This window comes from Dama dama, chromosome 8 (genome assembly GCF_033118175.1).
Source record: "Dama dama isolate Ldn47 chromosome 8, ASM3311817v1, whole genome shotgun sequence".
NCBI classification, from domain to species: Eukaryota; Metazoa; Chordata; class Mammalia; order Artiodactyla; family Cervidae; genus Dama; species Dama dama.
In genome coordinates this window covers 19,212,222-19,232,051 of record NC_083688.1, presented here as the reverse complement: position 1 = coordinate 19,232,051, position 19,830 = coordinate 19,212,222, and the positions used below count along the sequence as shown (strand labels likewise).

At 40.2% G+C, this 19,830-nt stretch overlaps 1 protein-coding gene across 1 annotated transcript in view; it reads right to left on the bottom strand.

Annotated features, from left to right (window-relative positions):
• Positions 1-19,830, bottom strand: part of SPHKAP (SPHK1 interactor, AKAP domain containing) — a 185,785-nt gene that overhangs the window by 20,547 nt on the left and 145,408 nt on the right. Inside the window, exons 5-7 of the mRNA XM_061147965.1 lie at positions 17,829-17,963; positions 13,989-14,244; positions 8,017-11,785 (exon numbers count right to left, since the gene is read on the bottom strand). Coding sequence (XP_061003948.1) covers positions 8,017-11,785; positions 13,989-14,244; positions 17,829-17,963 — 4,160 coding nt within the window. The remainder of the gene's footprint in view (positions 1-8,016; positions 11,786-13,988; positions 14,245-17,828; positions 17,964-19,830) is intronic.

Below are 19,830 nucleotides of genomic sequence, written 5' to 3'. Positions count from 1 at the left end.
CTGGGTCTGGAAGATCTGCTGGAGAAGGGATAGGCTACCCACTCCAGTGTTCTTGGGCTTCCTTTGTGGCTCAGCTGGTAAAGAATCTGCCTGCAATGCAGGAGACCTGAGTTCGATCCCCGGGTTGGAAAGATCCCCTGGAGAAGGGAAAGGCTACCCACTCAAGTATTCTGGGCTGGAGAATTTCATAGACTCTATAGTCCATGGGGTTGCAAAGAGTCAGACATGACTGAGTGACTTTCACTTCATTTCACTTCACAGAATTTCAAATGCTTCATTTTGGGGGTGTGATTAAATACCACCTCTGAAATGTGAACGTGTCACCTTGATAATTTCACACAAGAACTCAGATTCCTTCTCACAGCATCTGGACAAGTGCGGTGTTGGGGTGTGGCTGTTTCTAGTGCAATCTAGTGCTAACATTTGGTGCAAAGAGATCCATATAAACTTGATCTTTCTTTCAAAAATGTTGAGATGTTCTAAATTGAGCAAGGAGAAGGGGGGGGAGGAATAGATGCAGCCAAAGAAACATTTACTGAATTTAACTAAATTCAAATGAAAGAGAAGTTCATTGATGACAAATGGAAACAATATACATGTTCCCCAAATTGGAAATGAGCCAAGCGTTGAGCACAAAGGAGAGAGATCCTAAGCCAATTGTTCATTTGGTTAAAAAACAATTTCCTAGGCCAATTCCTTACTGAGTTAGAACCTTATATTATTAGCAAAATTTGTTCCAGGACATTTCTTACTAAAGCAGAAGTTAAATCTCAGTGATTGACATTAAACATTCAGGTTAAAAAATGAAGCTGTCAGAATATTTTATTTCATCTCAATTTCACACTCTATTTACAGTAAACTTCATATCCCATGTTACATAACCAAGAATTCAGAATGAATAATGGTTATATCTAAAATAGTAGTTTTCATTTTCTTTTGAGAGAAATTTATAGCTTTGCTTATTTATTTATGAATGATGCACATATATGTTTTGCAGATGTATGTATTGGCTTTTTTTCCTACTTCTGATCTTAGAGTTCACACACAGTGCTTTAAAGGACCATACCTGATCTGACATCAAATTGAACTGTAGAATTTCTGAGTTGGCAGGGACCACAGAGACCACCTAGTTCAGAGTTCCTCCAACTTCATTTGCTAGCAAACCACTGTCATAATTTTTGCCATATTTGTATTACCTTTTATAATAATAATAAAAATTTTAAAGTTAGTTTATATAACCAAAATATGTTTATTTTAGAAAGAAAATTTGAATCATTACTATAAATGGAAGGCAGGAATCACTTACCATAGGTAGACAGTAACAATAACCCTAATGTAAGTGATGGAGTTTGGGTGAAAATGATGTATTATGTCGGTTTATTAGCTGTAACAAGTGAACCACTGGTATATGATGGTGATAGTGGGGGAGGCTATTCTGTGAGGGCAGAGGACATGGAAAACTCTGTTCTACCCACTTAACTCTACTGTGAACCTATAACTGCTCTTAAAAAATTAAGCCTATTTTTAAAAAAATGAAAAAATAAGGCTATCAATAAATAGCAATTTTTATTTAACAAAATGTCACTAAGAGATCTGCAAAGTAAGAAGTGAAGTGGAAGTCCTTAGGCGGAAGGAAAATAATACTGATTGGAACTTGGATACACACAAAGAAACAAAGAACACCACAAATAGTAAATAATTTTCAAGATGATAACTGAAACTCAGGCATGCTGCTAAGTACTTTAATTTTTTAATGGTCAAAACACTCTAACAAGAAGCAGAGATTGTTACTTTTGTTTCAGATCCTCCCACTTTCTGCCTCTGAGATTTTCATATGGTTATGATTATTAAGTTCAGCCCTAGATTTAAAAGGATGTTTATTATACTCAATCTAGGATTCCTAGGTGATTTATCCTGGGAGAATTTTTGTCTATCTATAACACAATGATATGAAAGATTCAATTCAATTCAATTCTTCATGTCATTGGCATCATTTCTCTCTTTTTTCACATTTTGTCTCAAATGCCAACATTCTATCTTAAGAGGCCACTCCCCCCAACTAGTTATTTTCTATCACATTACTCTTATTTTCCTCTCATCACACTCTACAGTAATCTTTTTCAAACGGGTTTTTCCATGCACACTGTCTATTTCTCCCACTGGTGTGCAAGGTAGCCGGCCAGGCTCCTCTGTCCATGGGATTTCCCAGACAAGAATACCGGAGTGGGTTGCCATTTCCTTCTCCAGGGGATCTTCCCGACCCAGGGATCGAACTCAGGTCTCCTCCCTTTCAGGCAGATGATTTACTGCTTGAGTCACCATGGAAGCCCAGGAGCCGCGGATGCAGGCACTAAATCTCTCTGTTCTCTTGTGTTTGCAGCTCCAGTGGCAATGCGTTATCATAGATGAGCATGCAAATATTTGTCAGGTGAAAATTTTTTTTCTTGAAGCAAACATAAATGAATACACAATATAAAATATATCTCTAAAAAATTATATAAGGTGAGTGCAACATGTGAGTGATCAAAATTTTCAGTTTGGTGTTTATACCTTGGTCTCCAATGATCAAAAAGTTAGATAACTGCTTTTCAATAATCTCAGAGAAGGTGGTTGAGTTAAGAACACATTGCTGTTCACCAACAGGATAATGTTTCCCCAGAAATCAAGAACTGGGCTATCCTAAATCTCTTCAGCTCTTTAAGATCGGTATAATTTGGTACCTGGACAAATGTGATGGCCTGAAATACAATAGCAGCAGTAATAGTAGTGTTAGTCGCTCAGTCGTGTCCGACTCTTTGCGACCCCATGGACTGTGGCCCACCAGGCTCCTCTGTCCATGGAATTCTCCAGGCAAGAATGCTGGAGTGGATTGCCATTCCCTTCTCCAGAGGATCTTCCCAATCCAGGGAAAGAACCTGGGTCTCCTGCACTGCAGGCAGATTCTTTACTGTCTGAGCTACAGTATTTCTATTTGGGCCTGATGGCCATGATGAATTCTGGTTTTACATAACAAAAAAGTAAGAATGAGATTATTATTTCATTGTGTTGAGCTTTTATGAAGCTTTTAGTAAGAATTATGAAAATGTCCCTCAGAGAAGAGCCTAAAAGTATCTTCAGGACGTGACACCCACGTCCAAACAATCTAATGTGCCAGTGTCATCTCCCTCCCTCTTGTGTATAAGTGGGTAGGAAATCTTTCATAGGGAATTGAGCTCCATATTTAGGCATTTTGACACATCAAATCCCCTGATAACAACCCTGAACTTAGAAAATGTGATCTAAGTATGACTAATTTCCCTCTTGTAAATCCTGAGAATTCTCTAGTTTTAATAAAATTCTCACACTGTTCATAACAGGTTTCTCTTGGGAAAAAGATCTTCTGGAATAAAGGCAACCATATACCTTAACCCCGAACAACAACTATAGAGTAAGCATTTATTGAGTGTTTGTAATAGACTACGTGCTGAGTTAACAGCCTGTCTACATTTCTTCATGTAAACCTTAAGAATCTTCTGATGATGTAGTTTTTACTATTATTACCCCCTATAGGTGAGACAGAGTGCCTGAAGAATGATGGACAGAGGTTCGTAACATTGTACAGGAGGCAATGATCAAAACCATCCCCAAGAAAAAGAAATGCAAAAAGGGAAAATGGTTGTCTGAGGAGGCCTTACAAATAGCTGAGAAAAGAAGAGAAGTGAAAGGCAAAGGAGAAAATGAAAGATATACCCATCTGAATGCAGAGTTCAAAGAATAGCAAAGAGAGATGAGAAAGAATTTCTTAGTGATCAGTGCAAAGAAATAGAGGAAAACAATAGAATGGGAAACACTAGAGATCGCTACGAGAAAATCAGAGATACCAAGGGAACGTTTCATGCAAAGATGGGCACAATAAAGGACAGAAATGGTATGGATCTAACAGAAGCAGAAGATATTAAGAAGAGGTGGCAAGAATACACAGAAGAACTATACAAAAAAGATCTTCATGACCCAGATAACCACGATGGTGTGATCACTCACCTAAAGCCAGACATCTGGAGTGAGAAGGCAAGGGGGCCTTAGGAAGCATCACTACCAACAAAGCTAGTGGAGGTGATGGAATTCCAGCTGAGCTCTTTCAAATCCTAAAAGATGATGCTGTGAAAGTTTTGCACTCAATATGCCAGCAAATTTGAAAAATCCAGGCCACAGAACTGGAAAAGGTCAGTTTTCATTCCAATCCCAAAGAAAGGCAATGCCAAAGAATGTTCAAACTATCGCATAATTGCACTTATCTCACATGCTAGCAAAGTAATGCTCAAAATTCCCCAAGGTGGGCTTCAACAGTATGTGAACAGTGAACTTCTAGATGTTCAAGCTGCATTTAGAAAAGGCAGAAAAACCAGAGATCAAATTGCCAACATCCGTTGGATCATAGAAAAAGCAGAGAATTCTAGAAAAACATCTACTTCTGCTTCATTGACTATGCCAAAGTCTTTGACTGTGTGGATCACAACAAACTGTGGAAAGTTCTTAGAGATGGGAATACCAGACCACCTTGCCTGCCTCCCGAGAAACCTGTATGCAAGTCAAGAAGCAACAGTTAGAACCGGACATGGAACAACAGACTGGTTCCAAATTGGGAAAGAAGTACTTCAAGGCTATATATTGTCACCCTGACTATTTAACTTATATGCAGAGAACATCATGAGAAATGCGAGGCTGGATGGAGCACAAGCTGGAATTAAGATTGCTGGGAGAAATATCAATAATCTCAGATATGCAGATGATACCACCCTTATGGCAGAAAGTGAAGAAGAATTAAAAAGCCTTTTGATGAAGGTGAAAGAGGAGAGTGAAAATGCTGGTTTAAAACTCAACATTCAAGTAATGAAGATTATGGCATCCAGTCCCCTCAGTTCCTGGGAAAAAGATGGGGAAACAATGGAAACAGTGACAGGCTTTATTTACTTGGGCTCCAAAATCACTGCAGATTGGTGACTGCAGCCATGAAATTAAAAGACGCTTGCTTCTTGGAAGAAAAGCTATGACAAACCTAGACAGTGGATTAAAAAGCAGACACACTGCCAAGAAAGGTCTGTAGAAAAGCTATGGTTTTTCCAGTAGTTGTGTGTGGATGTGAGAGTTGGAACATAAAGAAAGCTGAGTGCCAAAGAATTGATGCTTTTGAACTGCAGTGTTGGAGAAGACTCTTGAGAGTCCCTTGGACTGCAAGAAAATCAAATCAGTTTATTCTAAAACCAGTCCTGAATATTCATTGGAAGGACTGATGCTACAGCTGGAGCTCCAATACTTTGGCCACCTGATGCGAAGAGCCAACTCATTAGAAAAGTCCCCTGATGCTGGGAAAGATTGAAGGCAGAAGGAGAAGAGGATGACAGAGAATGAGATGGTTTGATTGCATCATCAACTCAATGGACATGAGTTTGTACAAGCTCCAGGAGCCGGGGAAGGACAGGGAAACCTGAAGTGCTACAGTCCATGGGGTTGCAGAGTCTGACACGACTGACTGAATAACAGCAGGTGAGTAAGGTCTCTCCTGGTGCCTGAGTGCTGAAGAACTTGTCTGCCAGTGAAGGAGACATGGTTTGATCCCTGAGTTGGGAAGATCCACTGGAGAAGGAAATGGCAACCCATTCCAGCATTTTTGCTGGAAAATCCTAGGGACAGATTTGCCTGGTGGGCTATCATGCCCCCTGCATTGAAAGCACTTAGCCTGTAGTCTAACAACTGGACCACAAGGGAAGTTCCTATAATTCTTTATATTGCACCACAAAGAAAAATATATTAAATGCTTAGTCTGGATGCTTTGAGAAAAGATTTAGCTCTCAAATTTCTAAGGCTGATGATTCTACCACATTTTTTTTCTCTTTCACTGTTGGAAAATTGAATCAGAAATCCACATCATGAGACAATATGTGTTTGGGTCATTTATTGGGAACACAAACTAATTCAGTTGGAGGCTTTATTCATGCCTATTTTCCAACTTTTTGGAATGTTCCTAGGTTGTACCTATTTTGAGTAGCATTTGTGACATTTAACTCAAAATTGTAGAATGCATGGTATCTAATTTCAGTGACCACCACTATTAGATTTGAGCCTACAACGATGAACTTTGTTGAACTACTGGTTCAAGAATGCTCCCTAGCTAGGTGATCTTTTACTAAGAATCTCAGCTGGTGTTTTCAAGGAGAGCATAAGTCAAACATCTGGAATCCAAAACAAGTCTTTAATCACAATTAATAACTTGTCATGCATCATATTTCCTGGAGGTGGTGAACACTATGGTAAGGTATGGTACTTCTGTAAGATTTTGACAAGTATTGTCTGGAGAATTATAGATACGTAAGAACTTGCCTTCTTAGTCAACTTGGCCTGTACTTCATTTGGTTTAAGTTCATGCTCTTTTGCTTGTACGTTTTCATGCTTTTGTCCCCCTGCATTCTTCTAGGATTTAATCCAACTGGAAAGCTAAATTCTTAGCACTAAGTAGCTAAGACAGTGCAACTGGAGCACCACTGCCCGTAACTTGTAAAGATGCTTTATAATGATGGTGAGCTTTAGTACCTGAAGATGGATCCATTTGGGGGATTTCTCATTCTTGGTGGGGGTGTGAATGTCCTAGGGATTTTCTGGAGCTGACAAAATTTGAGGGAGTCTATGTTCAACTGGTTAGTTGCAGCTAAACATTTAAAAATCATAAGCTGTCTGAATGATAGATGTATATCTCTGAAAAGATAATGCAAGCTATTTCTCAAGTTTCCCAAAGCCAGTAGATTAATTTTTGTCTTTGTTTATTCTGTAGCTTAAAAAAAAAAACTTTAAGTATAGATCAAATTTTTAAATGCTACAATGGTCTCATATTCAAGAATCCTATGAATTTGCTACAGAAAATGGGAGTTGTAAAAGGAACTGATATTTCTTTAAGCTGCCTGAGAGAATAATTACCTTGTCTCAAATTCAAAATGCACTGTCACCTGCATTATGATTTTCTGGAAAAAGAACTATTGAAATAACAACACTCCAGTGTTTTTTTGCATGTATGCTACTGTGATTATGTTGAAGTTTAGTCACTAAGTCATGTCTGATTCTCTTGCAACCCCATGGTCAGTAGCCTACCAGGCTCCTCTGTCCACGGAATTTTCCAGGCACAAAAATTGGAGTGAGCTGCCATTTCCTTCTCCAGGGAATCTTCCCCACCCAGGGATCAAACTATGTCTCATGGATTGGCAGGTATTCTTTACCACATGGTGGCAGGCGCCATCATGGAAGCCTGTATCATACTATGAATCTAAAGAGTCAGCACTGTGGGACATGGTGTCCTTGCAAAGATCTTTAGAGTAAGAAAGAAAAACTCGAGGGAACCTGGGGGAAAATTACACCAAAATATTTAATGTCAGATTCCAATATTAAAACTTATTTATTTATTTATTTTTTTAATTTTTTTATTTTTTTAAAACTTATTTAAATTTAACTTTTTTCAAGTGAACAAGTTGATGTGCTTTCTTTTTTGCTTGGAAGTTGCCATGAATTAATTTCAAAAGGTAGCTTACTATGGGAGATTAATTTTATTGGGGAGAATGATATCTCATTTCATTATACACAGAAATCTAATTTTTTAGAAATTAAAAAAAAATTTACTTCCGCCTTTCTATTATATGCATGCTAAGTCACTTTGTGTCTGCCTCTTTGCCACCCCCATGAACTGTAGCTCACCAGGCTCCTCTGTCCATAGGATTCTCCAGGCATGAATACTGGAGTGGGTTGCCATGCCTCCTCCAGGGGATCTTCCCAACCCAGGGACTGAACCCATATTTCTTATGTCTCCTGCATTGGCAGGAGGGTTCCTTACCACTAGCACCACCTGGGAAAGTGTATATTAACCAGGGAAGCCAATGACTATCAGGAATTCAGTTCCTGCACCAGTAAGTTTCTAAGATTTATATTAAATACTGATTAGGGTGCAGTAACTGCAGTCCCATGCACCCTAGTTCGTCTAAGACATCACTCACTCACCTGGGGTTCTGGCAGGCACTCAGGGCAGCGTCTTCACCCTTCCCTGCATCTGGGACCTTTTCTTTCAAACACTCTTCTTTTTCCTCCAGGCGGCTGCATTCAGAAACAACGTGTTCAGCTTCTCCCACACATTCTTCTCTCTGATCTGTTTCGATCTGAATTAAAGGCACATCCCTTGAGCAAAGTGATCGCCGGGTGTGGCTTAGAGGGACCGCATCGTGGCATGAGGGAGTCTCCTTGTTAAAATCTAAACTGCTGTGACTTGTAAGAGGAGCATCTTTGCTTGGGGACGACCATGGGGGAGGGTTGCTTTCTGTGATTGAGTTTTTCCTCGGATAATCAACGGACCCCTGCACAAGCAGCGCTGGCCCACTTTGCACCCTGCCCGAAGCTAACCTGCCCGCACACTTTTCCACTTGCAAGGACGGGCCCCCTGAAGCAGGTTCAGCATCAGCCGCGCCGGCATCGTCCACTATAATTTTGTTCTTCCGCATGAGGGCCTCGATTGAGTTTGCCCACGTCTCGTGAATTAACAGGTTTGTGACGTGGTCAGCCCCACCTCTGCGATACAGGCAAGAGTCAGATTTGCAGAGACCCGAGGAGGAAGCACCGCCGACTGGCTGGACGCTGAGGAAGTCTTGCTGGCTGTGATGAGAAAAGCCGTCTAAGGAGTTGGCTTTGATGGGCACGTTCACCGTGAGCCCGGCGCCAAGGGATCTGCCGTCGGGCACGGACGACTGTCTGTAGTAGAAGGGAGCTCGCAGAGAAGGCGAGAGCAAGCCAGTGGTCCAGTCCTGGCTGCCTCGCCTGGAGGAGGCGCCGTCTTTGCCCTCTCGTTCGATGTCCCTCAGCATGTACCTATAGAACTCCTCGGTGATGCTCTCAGTGCTGGACTGTTTCGAGGGGCAGCCTGGCTTCACACTCAGGTGGTCATTTTTCCGGCAGGCCTGTTGCACAGCTGAATTCAGGATGCTGCTGGCGTTCTTGCCTGCGTAGTAATCTAGTAGTAACTCGAAGCCTCTTCCTTCATTTTCCATCTGGTTCACCATGAACCTGGAAAACTCATCCGTGATGCTCTCGCAGCTCGACTGCTTGGAGACGGAGCTGGCCCGGCTAACTGGCTGACTCAGGGTACTCATTAAACCCAGGCTGTTCACATAGGCCCGGGTGTTAGAGTCCTCCTCTGGAATGCTCTCGCAGCTGGAGGCCTTCAGTCGGTTCCACCTGTCCCCACTCAGTAACCGACTCCGGGGGTAGCCCTGGGCTTGCCACACACCATCCACCAAGGAGAACTCTGTGAGGCTCATGATCTTGGCTGCCACTTCATTTGCAAATATACTGACAGAGTCTGGGATGTCCTCGAGGTTCATGGACTCGTCCACCACTCTGTTCATCAGCTTCTCTTTCAGCTCTGGGTGCTCATCGGTTTTCCTCTTGATCTCGCTGAGTCGCGGAGGCTTGTGTTTCCTCACAGTGGCCCCGCTGGCCTGGCTCTCTTTCTTCCTCTTCAAGGATCGGCAGGAGATGTTGGGGGTAACCAGAAACTCATTCCCTCTTTTCCATGCACAGAACCAGGGTTGTTTTCCATTGGAGTTGTCAAGGCAAATCGCTGCGATTTCCGTTGCCATGGAGATGATCGTCTCTGCTAATTCTTCTGCGAAGTCTGCAATGCAGTATATGTCTGGGTCTTTTTCTGGTAGCGTGGATTGAGCGGGAAGCAGCAAATCATCCCCCAACAAAGACGGGCGAACTTGAACTTCATTGTTCAGAGGCAAGGCACCATTGTACTTTTCTTGAGCATCTGCAGTGATGCTGTCCTCAGTGTCCTGGGAACTGGAGCTGTACTCGCCAACTGTTGGTGTCATTTCTTCCTCTGGAGGCCCTCTGCATTCATTCTCATTGTCATTGGGTGGTGGAGGAGGGTTTTTCGTATCCTCCACCACTGATCCTTTCAGATATATCTCCTTGGGGGGTGTTTTAGCAGACATGCTGGTACTGCAGGATAATTCAGATTGCAGAGTGGGGATCTGGGAAAGACCTGACTGCTCTGGACCCTTGCTATCTTGCTTCAGATGTCCAGCATCTATGAGACCATTGATAACAGGACTGCTGATATGCAGGTTGCTAAGTGGATGGCAACTGGAGTATTCAGCGGCTTTTGTCCATGCTGGACAAATGGCTTGATCAGTTGGCTGGAAGTCTGGTTCGGTTTCCCTCCATCTGATGGTCTCCTTAGAAAGGACAGGGGAACATCCCCCAAGCTGTACAAGGTGGCTCATCTTCTTGAACGTGAAGCATATCACATTGAAGAGCAGCTGATTTACACTTTCCATCAAGGAGTCCAGGGTTTCGGAAGAGTCCCTGTCATCATTGGGGTTTGTTATTTTATTTTTCTGGTGAATTTCATCAATGGAATGCTTCAGGATAACATTGGACAGGGTCTGTGCCAGTTCATTCCCAAGGGCATTTTCAGAGCACAAGGTCTGAGGCTTTGAAACAACGTCTACAATCCTCCTGTTCACTGACTCCATGAGGTCTCCGATGCTGCTGTAGGCGTTAGGTCTTGTTAAGACCAAGGCAACCTCCTTGAGCAAGGCCTCTGCAATGGCTTCATTCCCCAGCTCCATGGTCTTCTCTGTCACTAAACCACAAAGTTGGGGGATGGCTGCAGGGGCCTCAACTGCAGACAGGAAGCCACTGGAAGCCACCGGGCACTTCGCCTCTCCTGTTTCCCCCAGGCCACAGACAGCAACGGCACTGGCCACCTGAGTCATGCCGCATAAAGCAGATGGAAACGAGTATTCACTGACGGAGGGATCCTTGAGTACTTGAGAGGCCTGAGTTTGCACTGGCTCATCACCTCCCAGCGGATGGTGTGAAACCAGGGGTTCTTGCTCCATTTTGAATCTTTCTGTGGCTTGTGGACTGGAAATGGTTCCAATAACAGTGGCTGCACAAGCTAACGCTACTTCTAGAGCACTCTGGGGGTGTCTGCTGGAGTTCTCTCCAGACGGGACGCCTGAAGTTTCACTGGAGACTTCTGTCTCGGGCCACGAGGAAACGCCTGGCTCAGGGCCAGCATCACTGCCTTCTGGACTCTGGACAATGACAATTTTGGGGAGCTCGTTCCATGACTGAGGTACCACGATATCGTTTGTGGAAGAGCTACTGGGGAGCAGAGCACTTCCTACAGAAACACTGACTACAGATTCCTGGAGGAGGGCAGGCTGAGACTTGGACAGTCGAATAAATGCATCTTGCAGCACAGATTCTGCCAAATTCGTGGCGTACTTGCCTGTTGTGGCTTCTCCATCTTGTAAGGGAAGAAGAGAGCTTGTGCGGTCTTCACAGTCTCCTGGGTCTAAATTGCTGTCATGCTCAGAGAAAGTCCCACATGCAGAAGGTCCATCCCTCTTAATCATCCTTGAGAAATAAGCATTGCCTGGAATACATAGTGCCTGTGATTTTTCCTCTTGACTTTTATACTTTTCTGAGTAATAATCATTTGTTGTTGACCTCTCATTCCCCACGGCTTCACCTTTCCACTTTGATATCTTGGCTGAAGGATCTAGACTCTGCAGACTTGTATATTCTGCCACTTTTCCCAGAGATCCTTCTGTTTTAACCAGTGGTGTATGATATTTGCTAACATACTTGTCTTCCAATGGATTAAGTAAATTTTCCTTGCTGTAATTCCACTCCTCTTTAGTGGCTTCCTTTGGCTTTTTATTTTCCAAGATACTGGTTGAGACATTTATATTTTCATAACCTGGTGAAGAGAAAATGATACTACTTATTTATTTTATTTAAGTAAAAATACTACTTATTTATTTTTTCACTTTTGATCATCTACTTTTATTCCATTTTTTGCAATTCTGAGTACTTGTTTTATTGGAGTACAGTTGATTTACATTGTTGTGTTAGTTTTAGGTATACATAAAAGTGAATCAATTATATAGATAACCAGTCTTTTTAAGATTTTTTTCCCATTTAGGTCATTACAAAGTATTGAATACAGTTACCGTTGCTATACAGTAGGGTCTTGTTATCTATTTAATATACAGTAGTGTGTATATGGGGCTTACTGGGTGGCTCAGCTGGTAAAGAATCTGCCTGCAATGCAGGAGAGCCTGGTTCAATTCCTGAGTTGGGACGTTCCCCTGGAGAAGGGAGAGGCCACCCACTCCAGCATCCTTGGGCCTCCGTGGTGACTCAGATAGTAAAGAACCCACCTGTAATGCGGGAGACCTAGGTTCTATCCCTGGGTTGGGAAGATCCTCTGGAGGAGGGCATGGAAACCTCCTCCAGTATTCTTCCCTGGAGAATCCCAAGGACAGAGGAGCCTGGCTGGCTACAGCTCACGGGGTCGCAAAGAGTCAGACATGACTGAATGACTATGTACAACACAGCACAGTGTGTAAAGGTCACTCCCAATCTCCCAGCCCGCCCCCCACACTCCACCATTTCCACCTGGTAATCATCAATCTGTTTTCTACATCTGTGACTCTATTTCTGTCTTATAAATAAGTTCATTTGTACTATTTTTTTAGAGAAAGAAGAACAAACAAAACCCAAACTTAGTAGAAGGAAAGAAATCATAAAGATCAGAGAAGTTATAAATGGAACAGAGACAAAAAAACAACAACATAAAAAGCCATCATTCGAGAAGTTACATGCACCATTACTTTTCAGATAGCAGGTTCACATGAGTCTAAAATAATCTTTGTTTCCAAAAATGCCTTAAAGGATCAGTTATCTTTTTTTCTGTATCTGAAAATAGTATTTTGAATGTTTCTTCAAGAAAAGTGAATCTGAAAAGGCTTTTGAGTTTCATTGTGAACTGCCCTCAACAGAATGGCTTTCAGCGTGGAGTACGTATGCCAGTGCTAGAGTGGAAGAGGGCATTTGGGAGCTGAGGGCTGGTCACCGTGCTCTGGCAAGAAAGTAACCGAGACAACTGTGTCCTATAGCTGCCCAGTGGGTACAGAGGGAGAAGGCAGGATATACAGGATATCGTGGGCCTTGTTGAGAGAGTTTCTCTGAAGCTGGCATAGGATGTGCCCCAAGGACAGTGAGAACAGAATCTGGAGTATCCCTTCCTCTTTGGGGAAGAGTAACTTATTGTTCACTGAGCTCTATTAATGAGTCAAAAGAAATAATCAGTAAACACATGCTAAGTACTTTCCTGGGTTACTTCCTCCTGCCCTGGCAAAAATAATCATGCCGGCTCAGTCGTGTCTGACTCTTTTGCGACCCCATGGATTGCAGCCTGTCAGGCTCCTCTATCCATAGGATTTCCCAGGCAAGAATACTGGACTGGGTTGCCATTTCCTCCTCCAGGGTTGGATCTTTCCAACCCAGGGATCTCACACATGTCTCCTGTGACCCCTGCACAGGTAGGGAGATTCTTTACCACTGAGCCACCTGGAAAGCCCAGAAATGTAACAAATATATATTTTAAATGGCTAAATATAATACATATAATAGTTCTGGGGGCACTGTCATACTCCCAAATTATGGATAAGGAAACTGGAACTCAGAAAGACTTAGATCACTGGCCCCAGGTTTCATAGCCTCAAAGAGGCAGTGCTTGGATTCAGGCCAGTCTCACTCAGCCTCAGCTAACAGATGGCTTTAATGGAAATCTTAGGGAAATTAACTTTCCTCCAAGTGATAGTCTCCATCTCTTGGCAGGCAGGAAGATTTTGTTTTAAAACAGAGATTTCCTTCAGCATCCCTAAGGCATCTTTACGGAGAATGGGGCCATCTAACCATTAAATCTGTTAAAGTGCCTCTGTCAGCATCCTCACTAGTGTTTTCTTATTCTCTCTCCCTCCTGAAACTTCTTACGTGAAGATTGTGATGCGTCAGCCAAACTGATGTGGCCTGAAACTTTTCCGAAATGTAACCCAGACATTTTTATAGGGTGACTAATTTCAGGGTGCACATTCATTTTACAGGAAAGTTCTCACCGTTCCTATACTCTTCCACTTCACTTTCCTCCTCCAAGTGCTCGGATGCAGTAAGAAAGTCTTCTTCAATTGAAGACAAGGAACAGTTCGTGTCATCCTCCACTTTCAAGACGTTTGTTTCAAGGTGGAGCTGCCGCTCCTGTACTAGTTCCAGACCAATCAAAAATTTGTTGATTTCAAAGATGATGCAGTTGGTACTGTTTGGCCTGTTCCCTCTTGCACACTGGACCAAGCAGACATCTGACATCCAAGGACACTGCGAGTAGAGAGAGAAAAAGGCATTTGTTAAAAAAAAAGGGGGGAGTGTCTTGAGGGACTCTAGTGGTAAAGGATCCACCTGCCAATGCATGAGATGTAAGAGACGCGAGTTTGATCCCTGGCTCAGGAGGATCCCCTGGAGAAAGAAATGGCAACCCACCCCAGTGTTCTTGTCTGGAGAATTCCATGGACAGAGAAGCTTGGTGGGCTACAGTCTGTGGGGTCACAAAGAGTCCAACACAACAGCACAAACACACACAAGAGAAAATATAGAACCATTGCCTCCGGCCTTTCTTCTATTAGTCTCTCCTATTAGAAGGAATGGGGACCTTTGAAATACTTGGAATATCTTCAGGGCGTATATTGATGAACTGCTTGAAAAAATTCAAATGGTGCTTTGGAACACAGGGTACCTAGGAGAAAAGTTGACTAGTTGTATTACATATTTTTGTTCTCTCTTGTCTAGGTGAAAATTGCACTGGGCAAAGTTTAGCAGGCATAGAAGACCTCATTCAAAGCTCTTAAATTAAGAGAAGGAGGCCAGAACTGAGTTGGATCACAACTCCACTGAAATTAAAAAAAAAAAGGCAACAGGGCTTTGAAGAGCTGGTACAGGAGGACTAAAGTCCATCTGTGTTTGCTTAGGAAAAGGAAACTTCTTGTATCTTCTTGGCTGGAGGTAGTTTTGCAAATTGCAGCAAAGTGCCTACAGAAGTTAGGCTCCCATCCTTCCAAAGACATAGGGACACTAACTTCTTTGATGACATTTCCAAGAGATGGGTCCAAGGTCCTTGAGAAAGACATTCTTGGGTTGTACAAGTGTCAAAAGGCTTTTAAAATGATTTATATCTCAATGGGGCAGAGAAGCAATTTATAAAAATACGTTCTCTAAAATCAATATTCTAAGAAAAGGGAAGTTTAGGGCCTGGAGTTAGGAATAAGGCTGTCTAAAATTTAATAAAGCTGAGGGGAAAGTTAAGGCTGTCTTGGGTGCTCCTTTTGATTAAATGAGTCCCAGGTTCTCAGACCAATATTTTTTCTGCCTTGGTGATATTCAGTATAACCTCTCTGCTAGTATTTCACACAGATGGAAAGTGTTCTATCATCTATGGTTATATTTTATAATTTGTAGTGTTCATTTGAAGAAGCAGCCAAAATGAGATGTAAAAAAATCCACTGAAAGTGATCAAATTCTCTTTAAAGGACAGGTTTATGGGGACAGCACTGAGGGAGACAGATCACTGGAGAGTGTCCCATGGAGACCTGTTAATTCTTTTCAGTTCCAAGGTTACAGATCCCCTCCCCATTCTCCACTACATATTTTCACCATTCATAGTGTCATTCATTAGAATAACAGTAAAAAGTCTCAGTTGCCCTTGCACAGAATACTAGTAAGTCACAGATATGTCTTGTGCATTGGGGTTTTCGTCTTTGTAAGAGGAACAATATGTTGATTTATAGCAATTTTTAAGAGAAAATTATTTTAATAGAAACAACAGTGGGCAAAGGGAAGCTAAATAAACTTATCTCAAGATGGAATTCAAAATGCTTGGGAATATTTCATGTCTACATGTTCCCCTTATTAAAAGAGATTATTTAAAACACATGTACATCAATAGCATGTATGTGTATTTTATACATAGCATCAATAGTGTGTATGTACATATACACATATGTATGTGTGTCTATACATACACATGTGTATATACATCGAGTGTATATGTGTATATATGTATTTTATACATAGCATCAATAGTGTATATGTACATATACACATATGTATATACATCAATAGTGTATATGTGTATATACACATATGTATATAAATCAATAATGTGTACACACATATACACATGTGTGTATACATCAATAGTGTATATATGTATATACATATACACATATGTATATACATCAATAGTGTATATATACATATACACACATGTATATACATCAATAGTGTACATGTGTATATACATATATGTATATGTGTATATACATACATATGTGTATATACATCAATAGTGTGTATGTGTATATATGTATATTATACATAGCATCAGTGCATATATACATATACACACATGTATATACATCAATAGTGTGTATGTGTATATATGTATATTATACATAGCATCATAGTGTATATGTACATATACACACATATGTATATACATCAATAGTGTGTATGTGTATATATGTATATTATACATAGCATCAGTGTATATATACATATACACACATGTATATCCATCAATAGTGTGTATGTGTATATACGTCAGTAGTGTGTATGTGTATATATGTATTTTTTACATAGCATCAATAGTGTATATGTGTCAATCTCTGTCTCTCCATTCATCCAAGTCACAGAAATATAAAGCGGAAGAACCACCACTGCAGTCTAGGTTTTCTGGATTCCAGTTCCTGTGTTTTTTCCAACTCTCCTCATGGAGAGTTTAATTAGGAATCATAATAGGCCTGGTGCAGAAACCACTCTTAAAACTCAGGTTTGAAAATTATGTTCAGTTATTATGGCTTTGCCTAATATAAATAGATAGCACTTAGGTCCACTTCTGTATTCTCTTTTCAAACAATTAATTTTCTCATTAAAGAAATGTGTTATTAGATTGACTGGGAATAATCTTGTTCTAGTCTTGAGGAGCAAACTGTAATGGGCTATGTGTAGATTTTCAGTGAGCATCTGAAGTATGGAACGAAATAGTGGGTGGCCCACTAAACTTTTTTTGATATTTTGAAGGATTAAAGAATAAAAGAAGATTTAAAAACTTTCCAGCAAAACTAAAACACAAGGAAGAACAATTTATAGAGGAAAACAAATGCTCATTATTTTAGTCTGTAGCTATCAATCACTATTCACGTGTCTTATGTGAGAACATAAGTGTCTTTAGACAGTGTCTTTAGAAATTTTATGTAAATCAATTAAACAATTTAAAATGTTAAAGTTTTCTTCAGCATTATAATTATTTATTTAATAATAATGAACATTAGTTTAATAGATTGAATGATAACAGTATTTTAAACTCTATTTTAAGTAACATTCTTTTCTTCTGGGAACTTCATTTTGGGTCTAGGAAACTACATTTTCATCTTTGGGACTGCCATCCTATATTCATTAGCTTGGCTGGTTTGATATCACCTAAAAAATAAATAGCATCCAGAAAGAAGAAATTATGCCATTCTGGCATCACATGGTATGAATTAGAATTTTGCTATTTTTCCTGAAACAGAAGACAATCCTGGTTTTGATTACTCAGTAGATTAGTAGAAAACCAAGCTAACCAACCAGTGCCTGGTGTGTCTGCTCTAGTTTAAGTGCAACTTAGTACCATAAACTTGAGAACATAATATATGTTAGAAATCAATGTAAGGGAAACTGTCAAACTTTAAGGGGTAATATTTAAAAGAAGTACAAGTAAAGTCTATTATAGGATACAAAGACGTTTAAATTCATATGCTATGGGAGTCTACATATTGCATTCATTTGGGCCTCATACTGATTTGTGCCAAGAGCTGACCACAGATAACTTACTGGTGAATTGTTTATCAAGAGCTAATATTTCTTACCTGTGAAACTTCAAAATCTGCCTGTAGGTTTCCAGATGTTAACCCACTTAGGAGGACAATTTCATTTTCTTTTGGCTGTTGGACATTCATGGAGCTTATAAGTTTTGGAAGATCTGGTGAAACACTGACCAACTTCTGTAGGACAAGAATCTTTATTAGTCGAGATAATTTATTTTCACTTCCAAAATACTACCTCAAAATTATTTTACTTGCAAAACTAATATACTCATATAACTATTCATAATATAGATGACTGAATCTACTAAGATTATTATAAGAAGAGATTGTACAAAAGTGAAGCATAAAGGTTTAGATTGGAATAGAAAATTTCCTAAACATAAAGATTTAACAATTTTTAGTTTGAAGTTTCCCAAAGTAAACACTTAATGATTTTATTGTGACACCACAGGCATCCATGGTAGTTTGGGAATTTTCCTCCCTTTTAAGTCCTTGAATAAGAGACTCGTTGACTAATAATCATGTGTTCTAATGAAGCTAATAGTAATAATAAATTTGCATAATAATAATAAAATAATAATAAAATAAAATAATAATAAAATTGCATGGTAAGCCGCTTCAGTCCTGTCTGACTCTGTGCAACCCTGTGGACTGTAGTCTGCCAGGCTCTTCTGTCCACGGGATTCTCCAGGCAAGAATACTGGAGTAGGTTCTCATGCCGTCCTCCAGGGGAATCTTCCCAACTCAGAGATCAAACCTGAGTCTCCTATGTCTCCTGCATTGGCAAGCAGGTTCTTTGCCACTAGTGCCATCTGGGAAGCTCCCAGTGATAATATTAATAATAAAATAATTACTGGCATTGATTTTCTTGTATATATGAGGCACCATATGAAGGACTGCATGTCCTTAATTGATTGCATTCAATCACTGCAATACCCCTAAATGGATTAGGTAGCACTTTATTTTCACACATAAATATGCTGAAATCCAGAAAGATGAGATGAACAACTTTATGTAGCTAAATCAGCTTATGTATTCCCTTAGGCATAGCCAAAGACTGTCTCGAATCAGTCATAAACTTGTTAAATACAGTCTTCTTTTTTTTAGTCTTTAGTCTTTTATTGTGCTAGACATATACACTTTTTTTTTTATATAAAACAAAAGAACATTTCTTTGATCCAAAAAACAATCAAAACCTGAGAACACAGAGAATACTAAGAGGTTCATTTACAACAGATTAATTAGAAATGCACATCTACATATTTATTTTATACACTCTGAAAATGTGATTTTCATAATATTACCAAATTTTCATTTCACACATATTTAAAAATTAATATCTGTCATATATTTGCATATTTAAATACGGCAATAGCTGTCCCAAAGATCACTGCTGAAACATTTTTGTTTCCATGAAGATCACATTAATTGGAGCAATAAAAGTGGGAAAAATGCTGTTAAGTTATAATGCATATTTTCTGTATCATAAAGTTTGATGGAAATACACAGTTCTTAAGATGACAGCTTGCTTTGTTCCTTCCTGCTCTCTCTAATAGACTTAGCACCACAATTCCATCAAATGAAATTATTTGTATAATTTCTTTTGAAGATCTCTATAGTACTACACAGATGAGGGATATTTAGGGCTCAGTGGAAATTTGTAATAAATAATCTGTATGGACAATTAAATTTGAGAATCTTCAGGTGCAGCACTGTCAAGAAAAAAAAGTTACAGGAGTAACTGAGTAATTTCAGATCCACTGTCCTATGGCAATCAAGATGCAAATGGTGTACTATTGTACATTAAAGAGTGTTGTACCAAACAGTAAAATCAAACCATCTTCAGCTTCGGGCATGAAATGATAAATCACATCACACTAACAAACCCTTCCCATTTTACCTACAGTCTCTGGTTCCAAAGGATTGAGTGAGTCTTCAAGTTTTTGCATGTTGTCACGGATTTACATCAGAAATCTCACAACCTTGGATTAGTTTGGAATATTTAGCTCCCACAGAATGCAAAAAATGTGAGTCCCAGATGAGT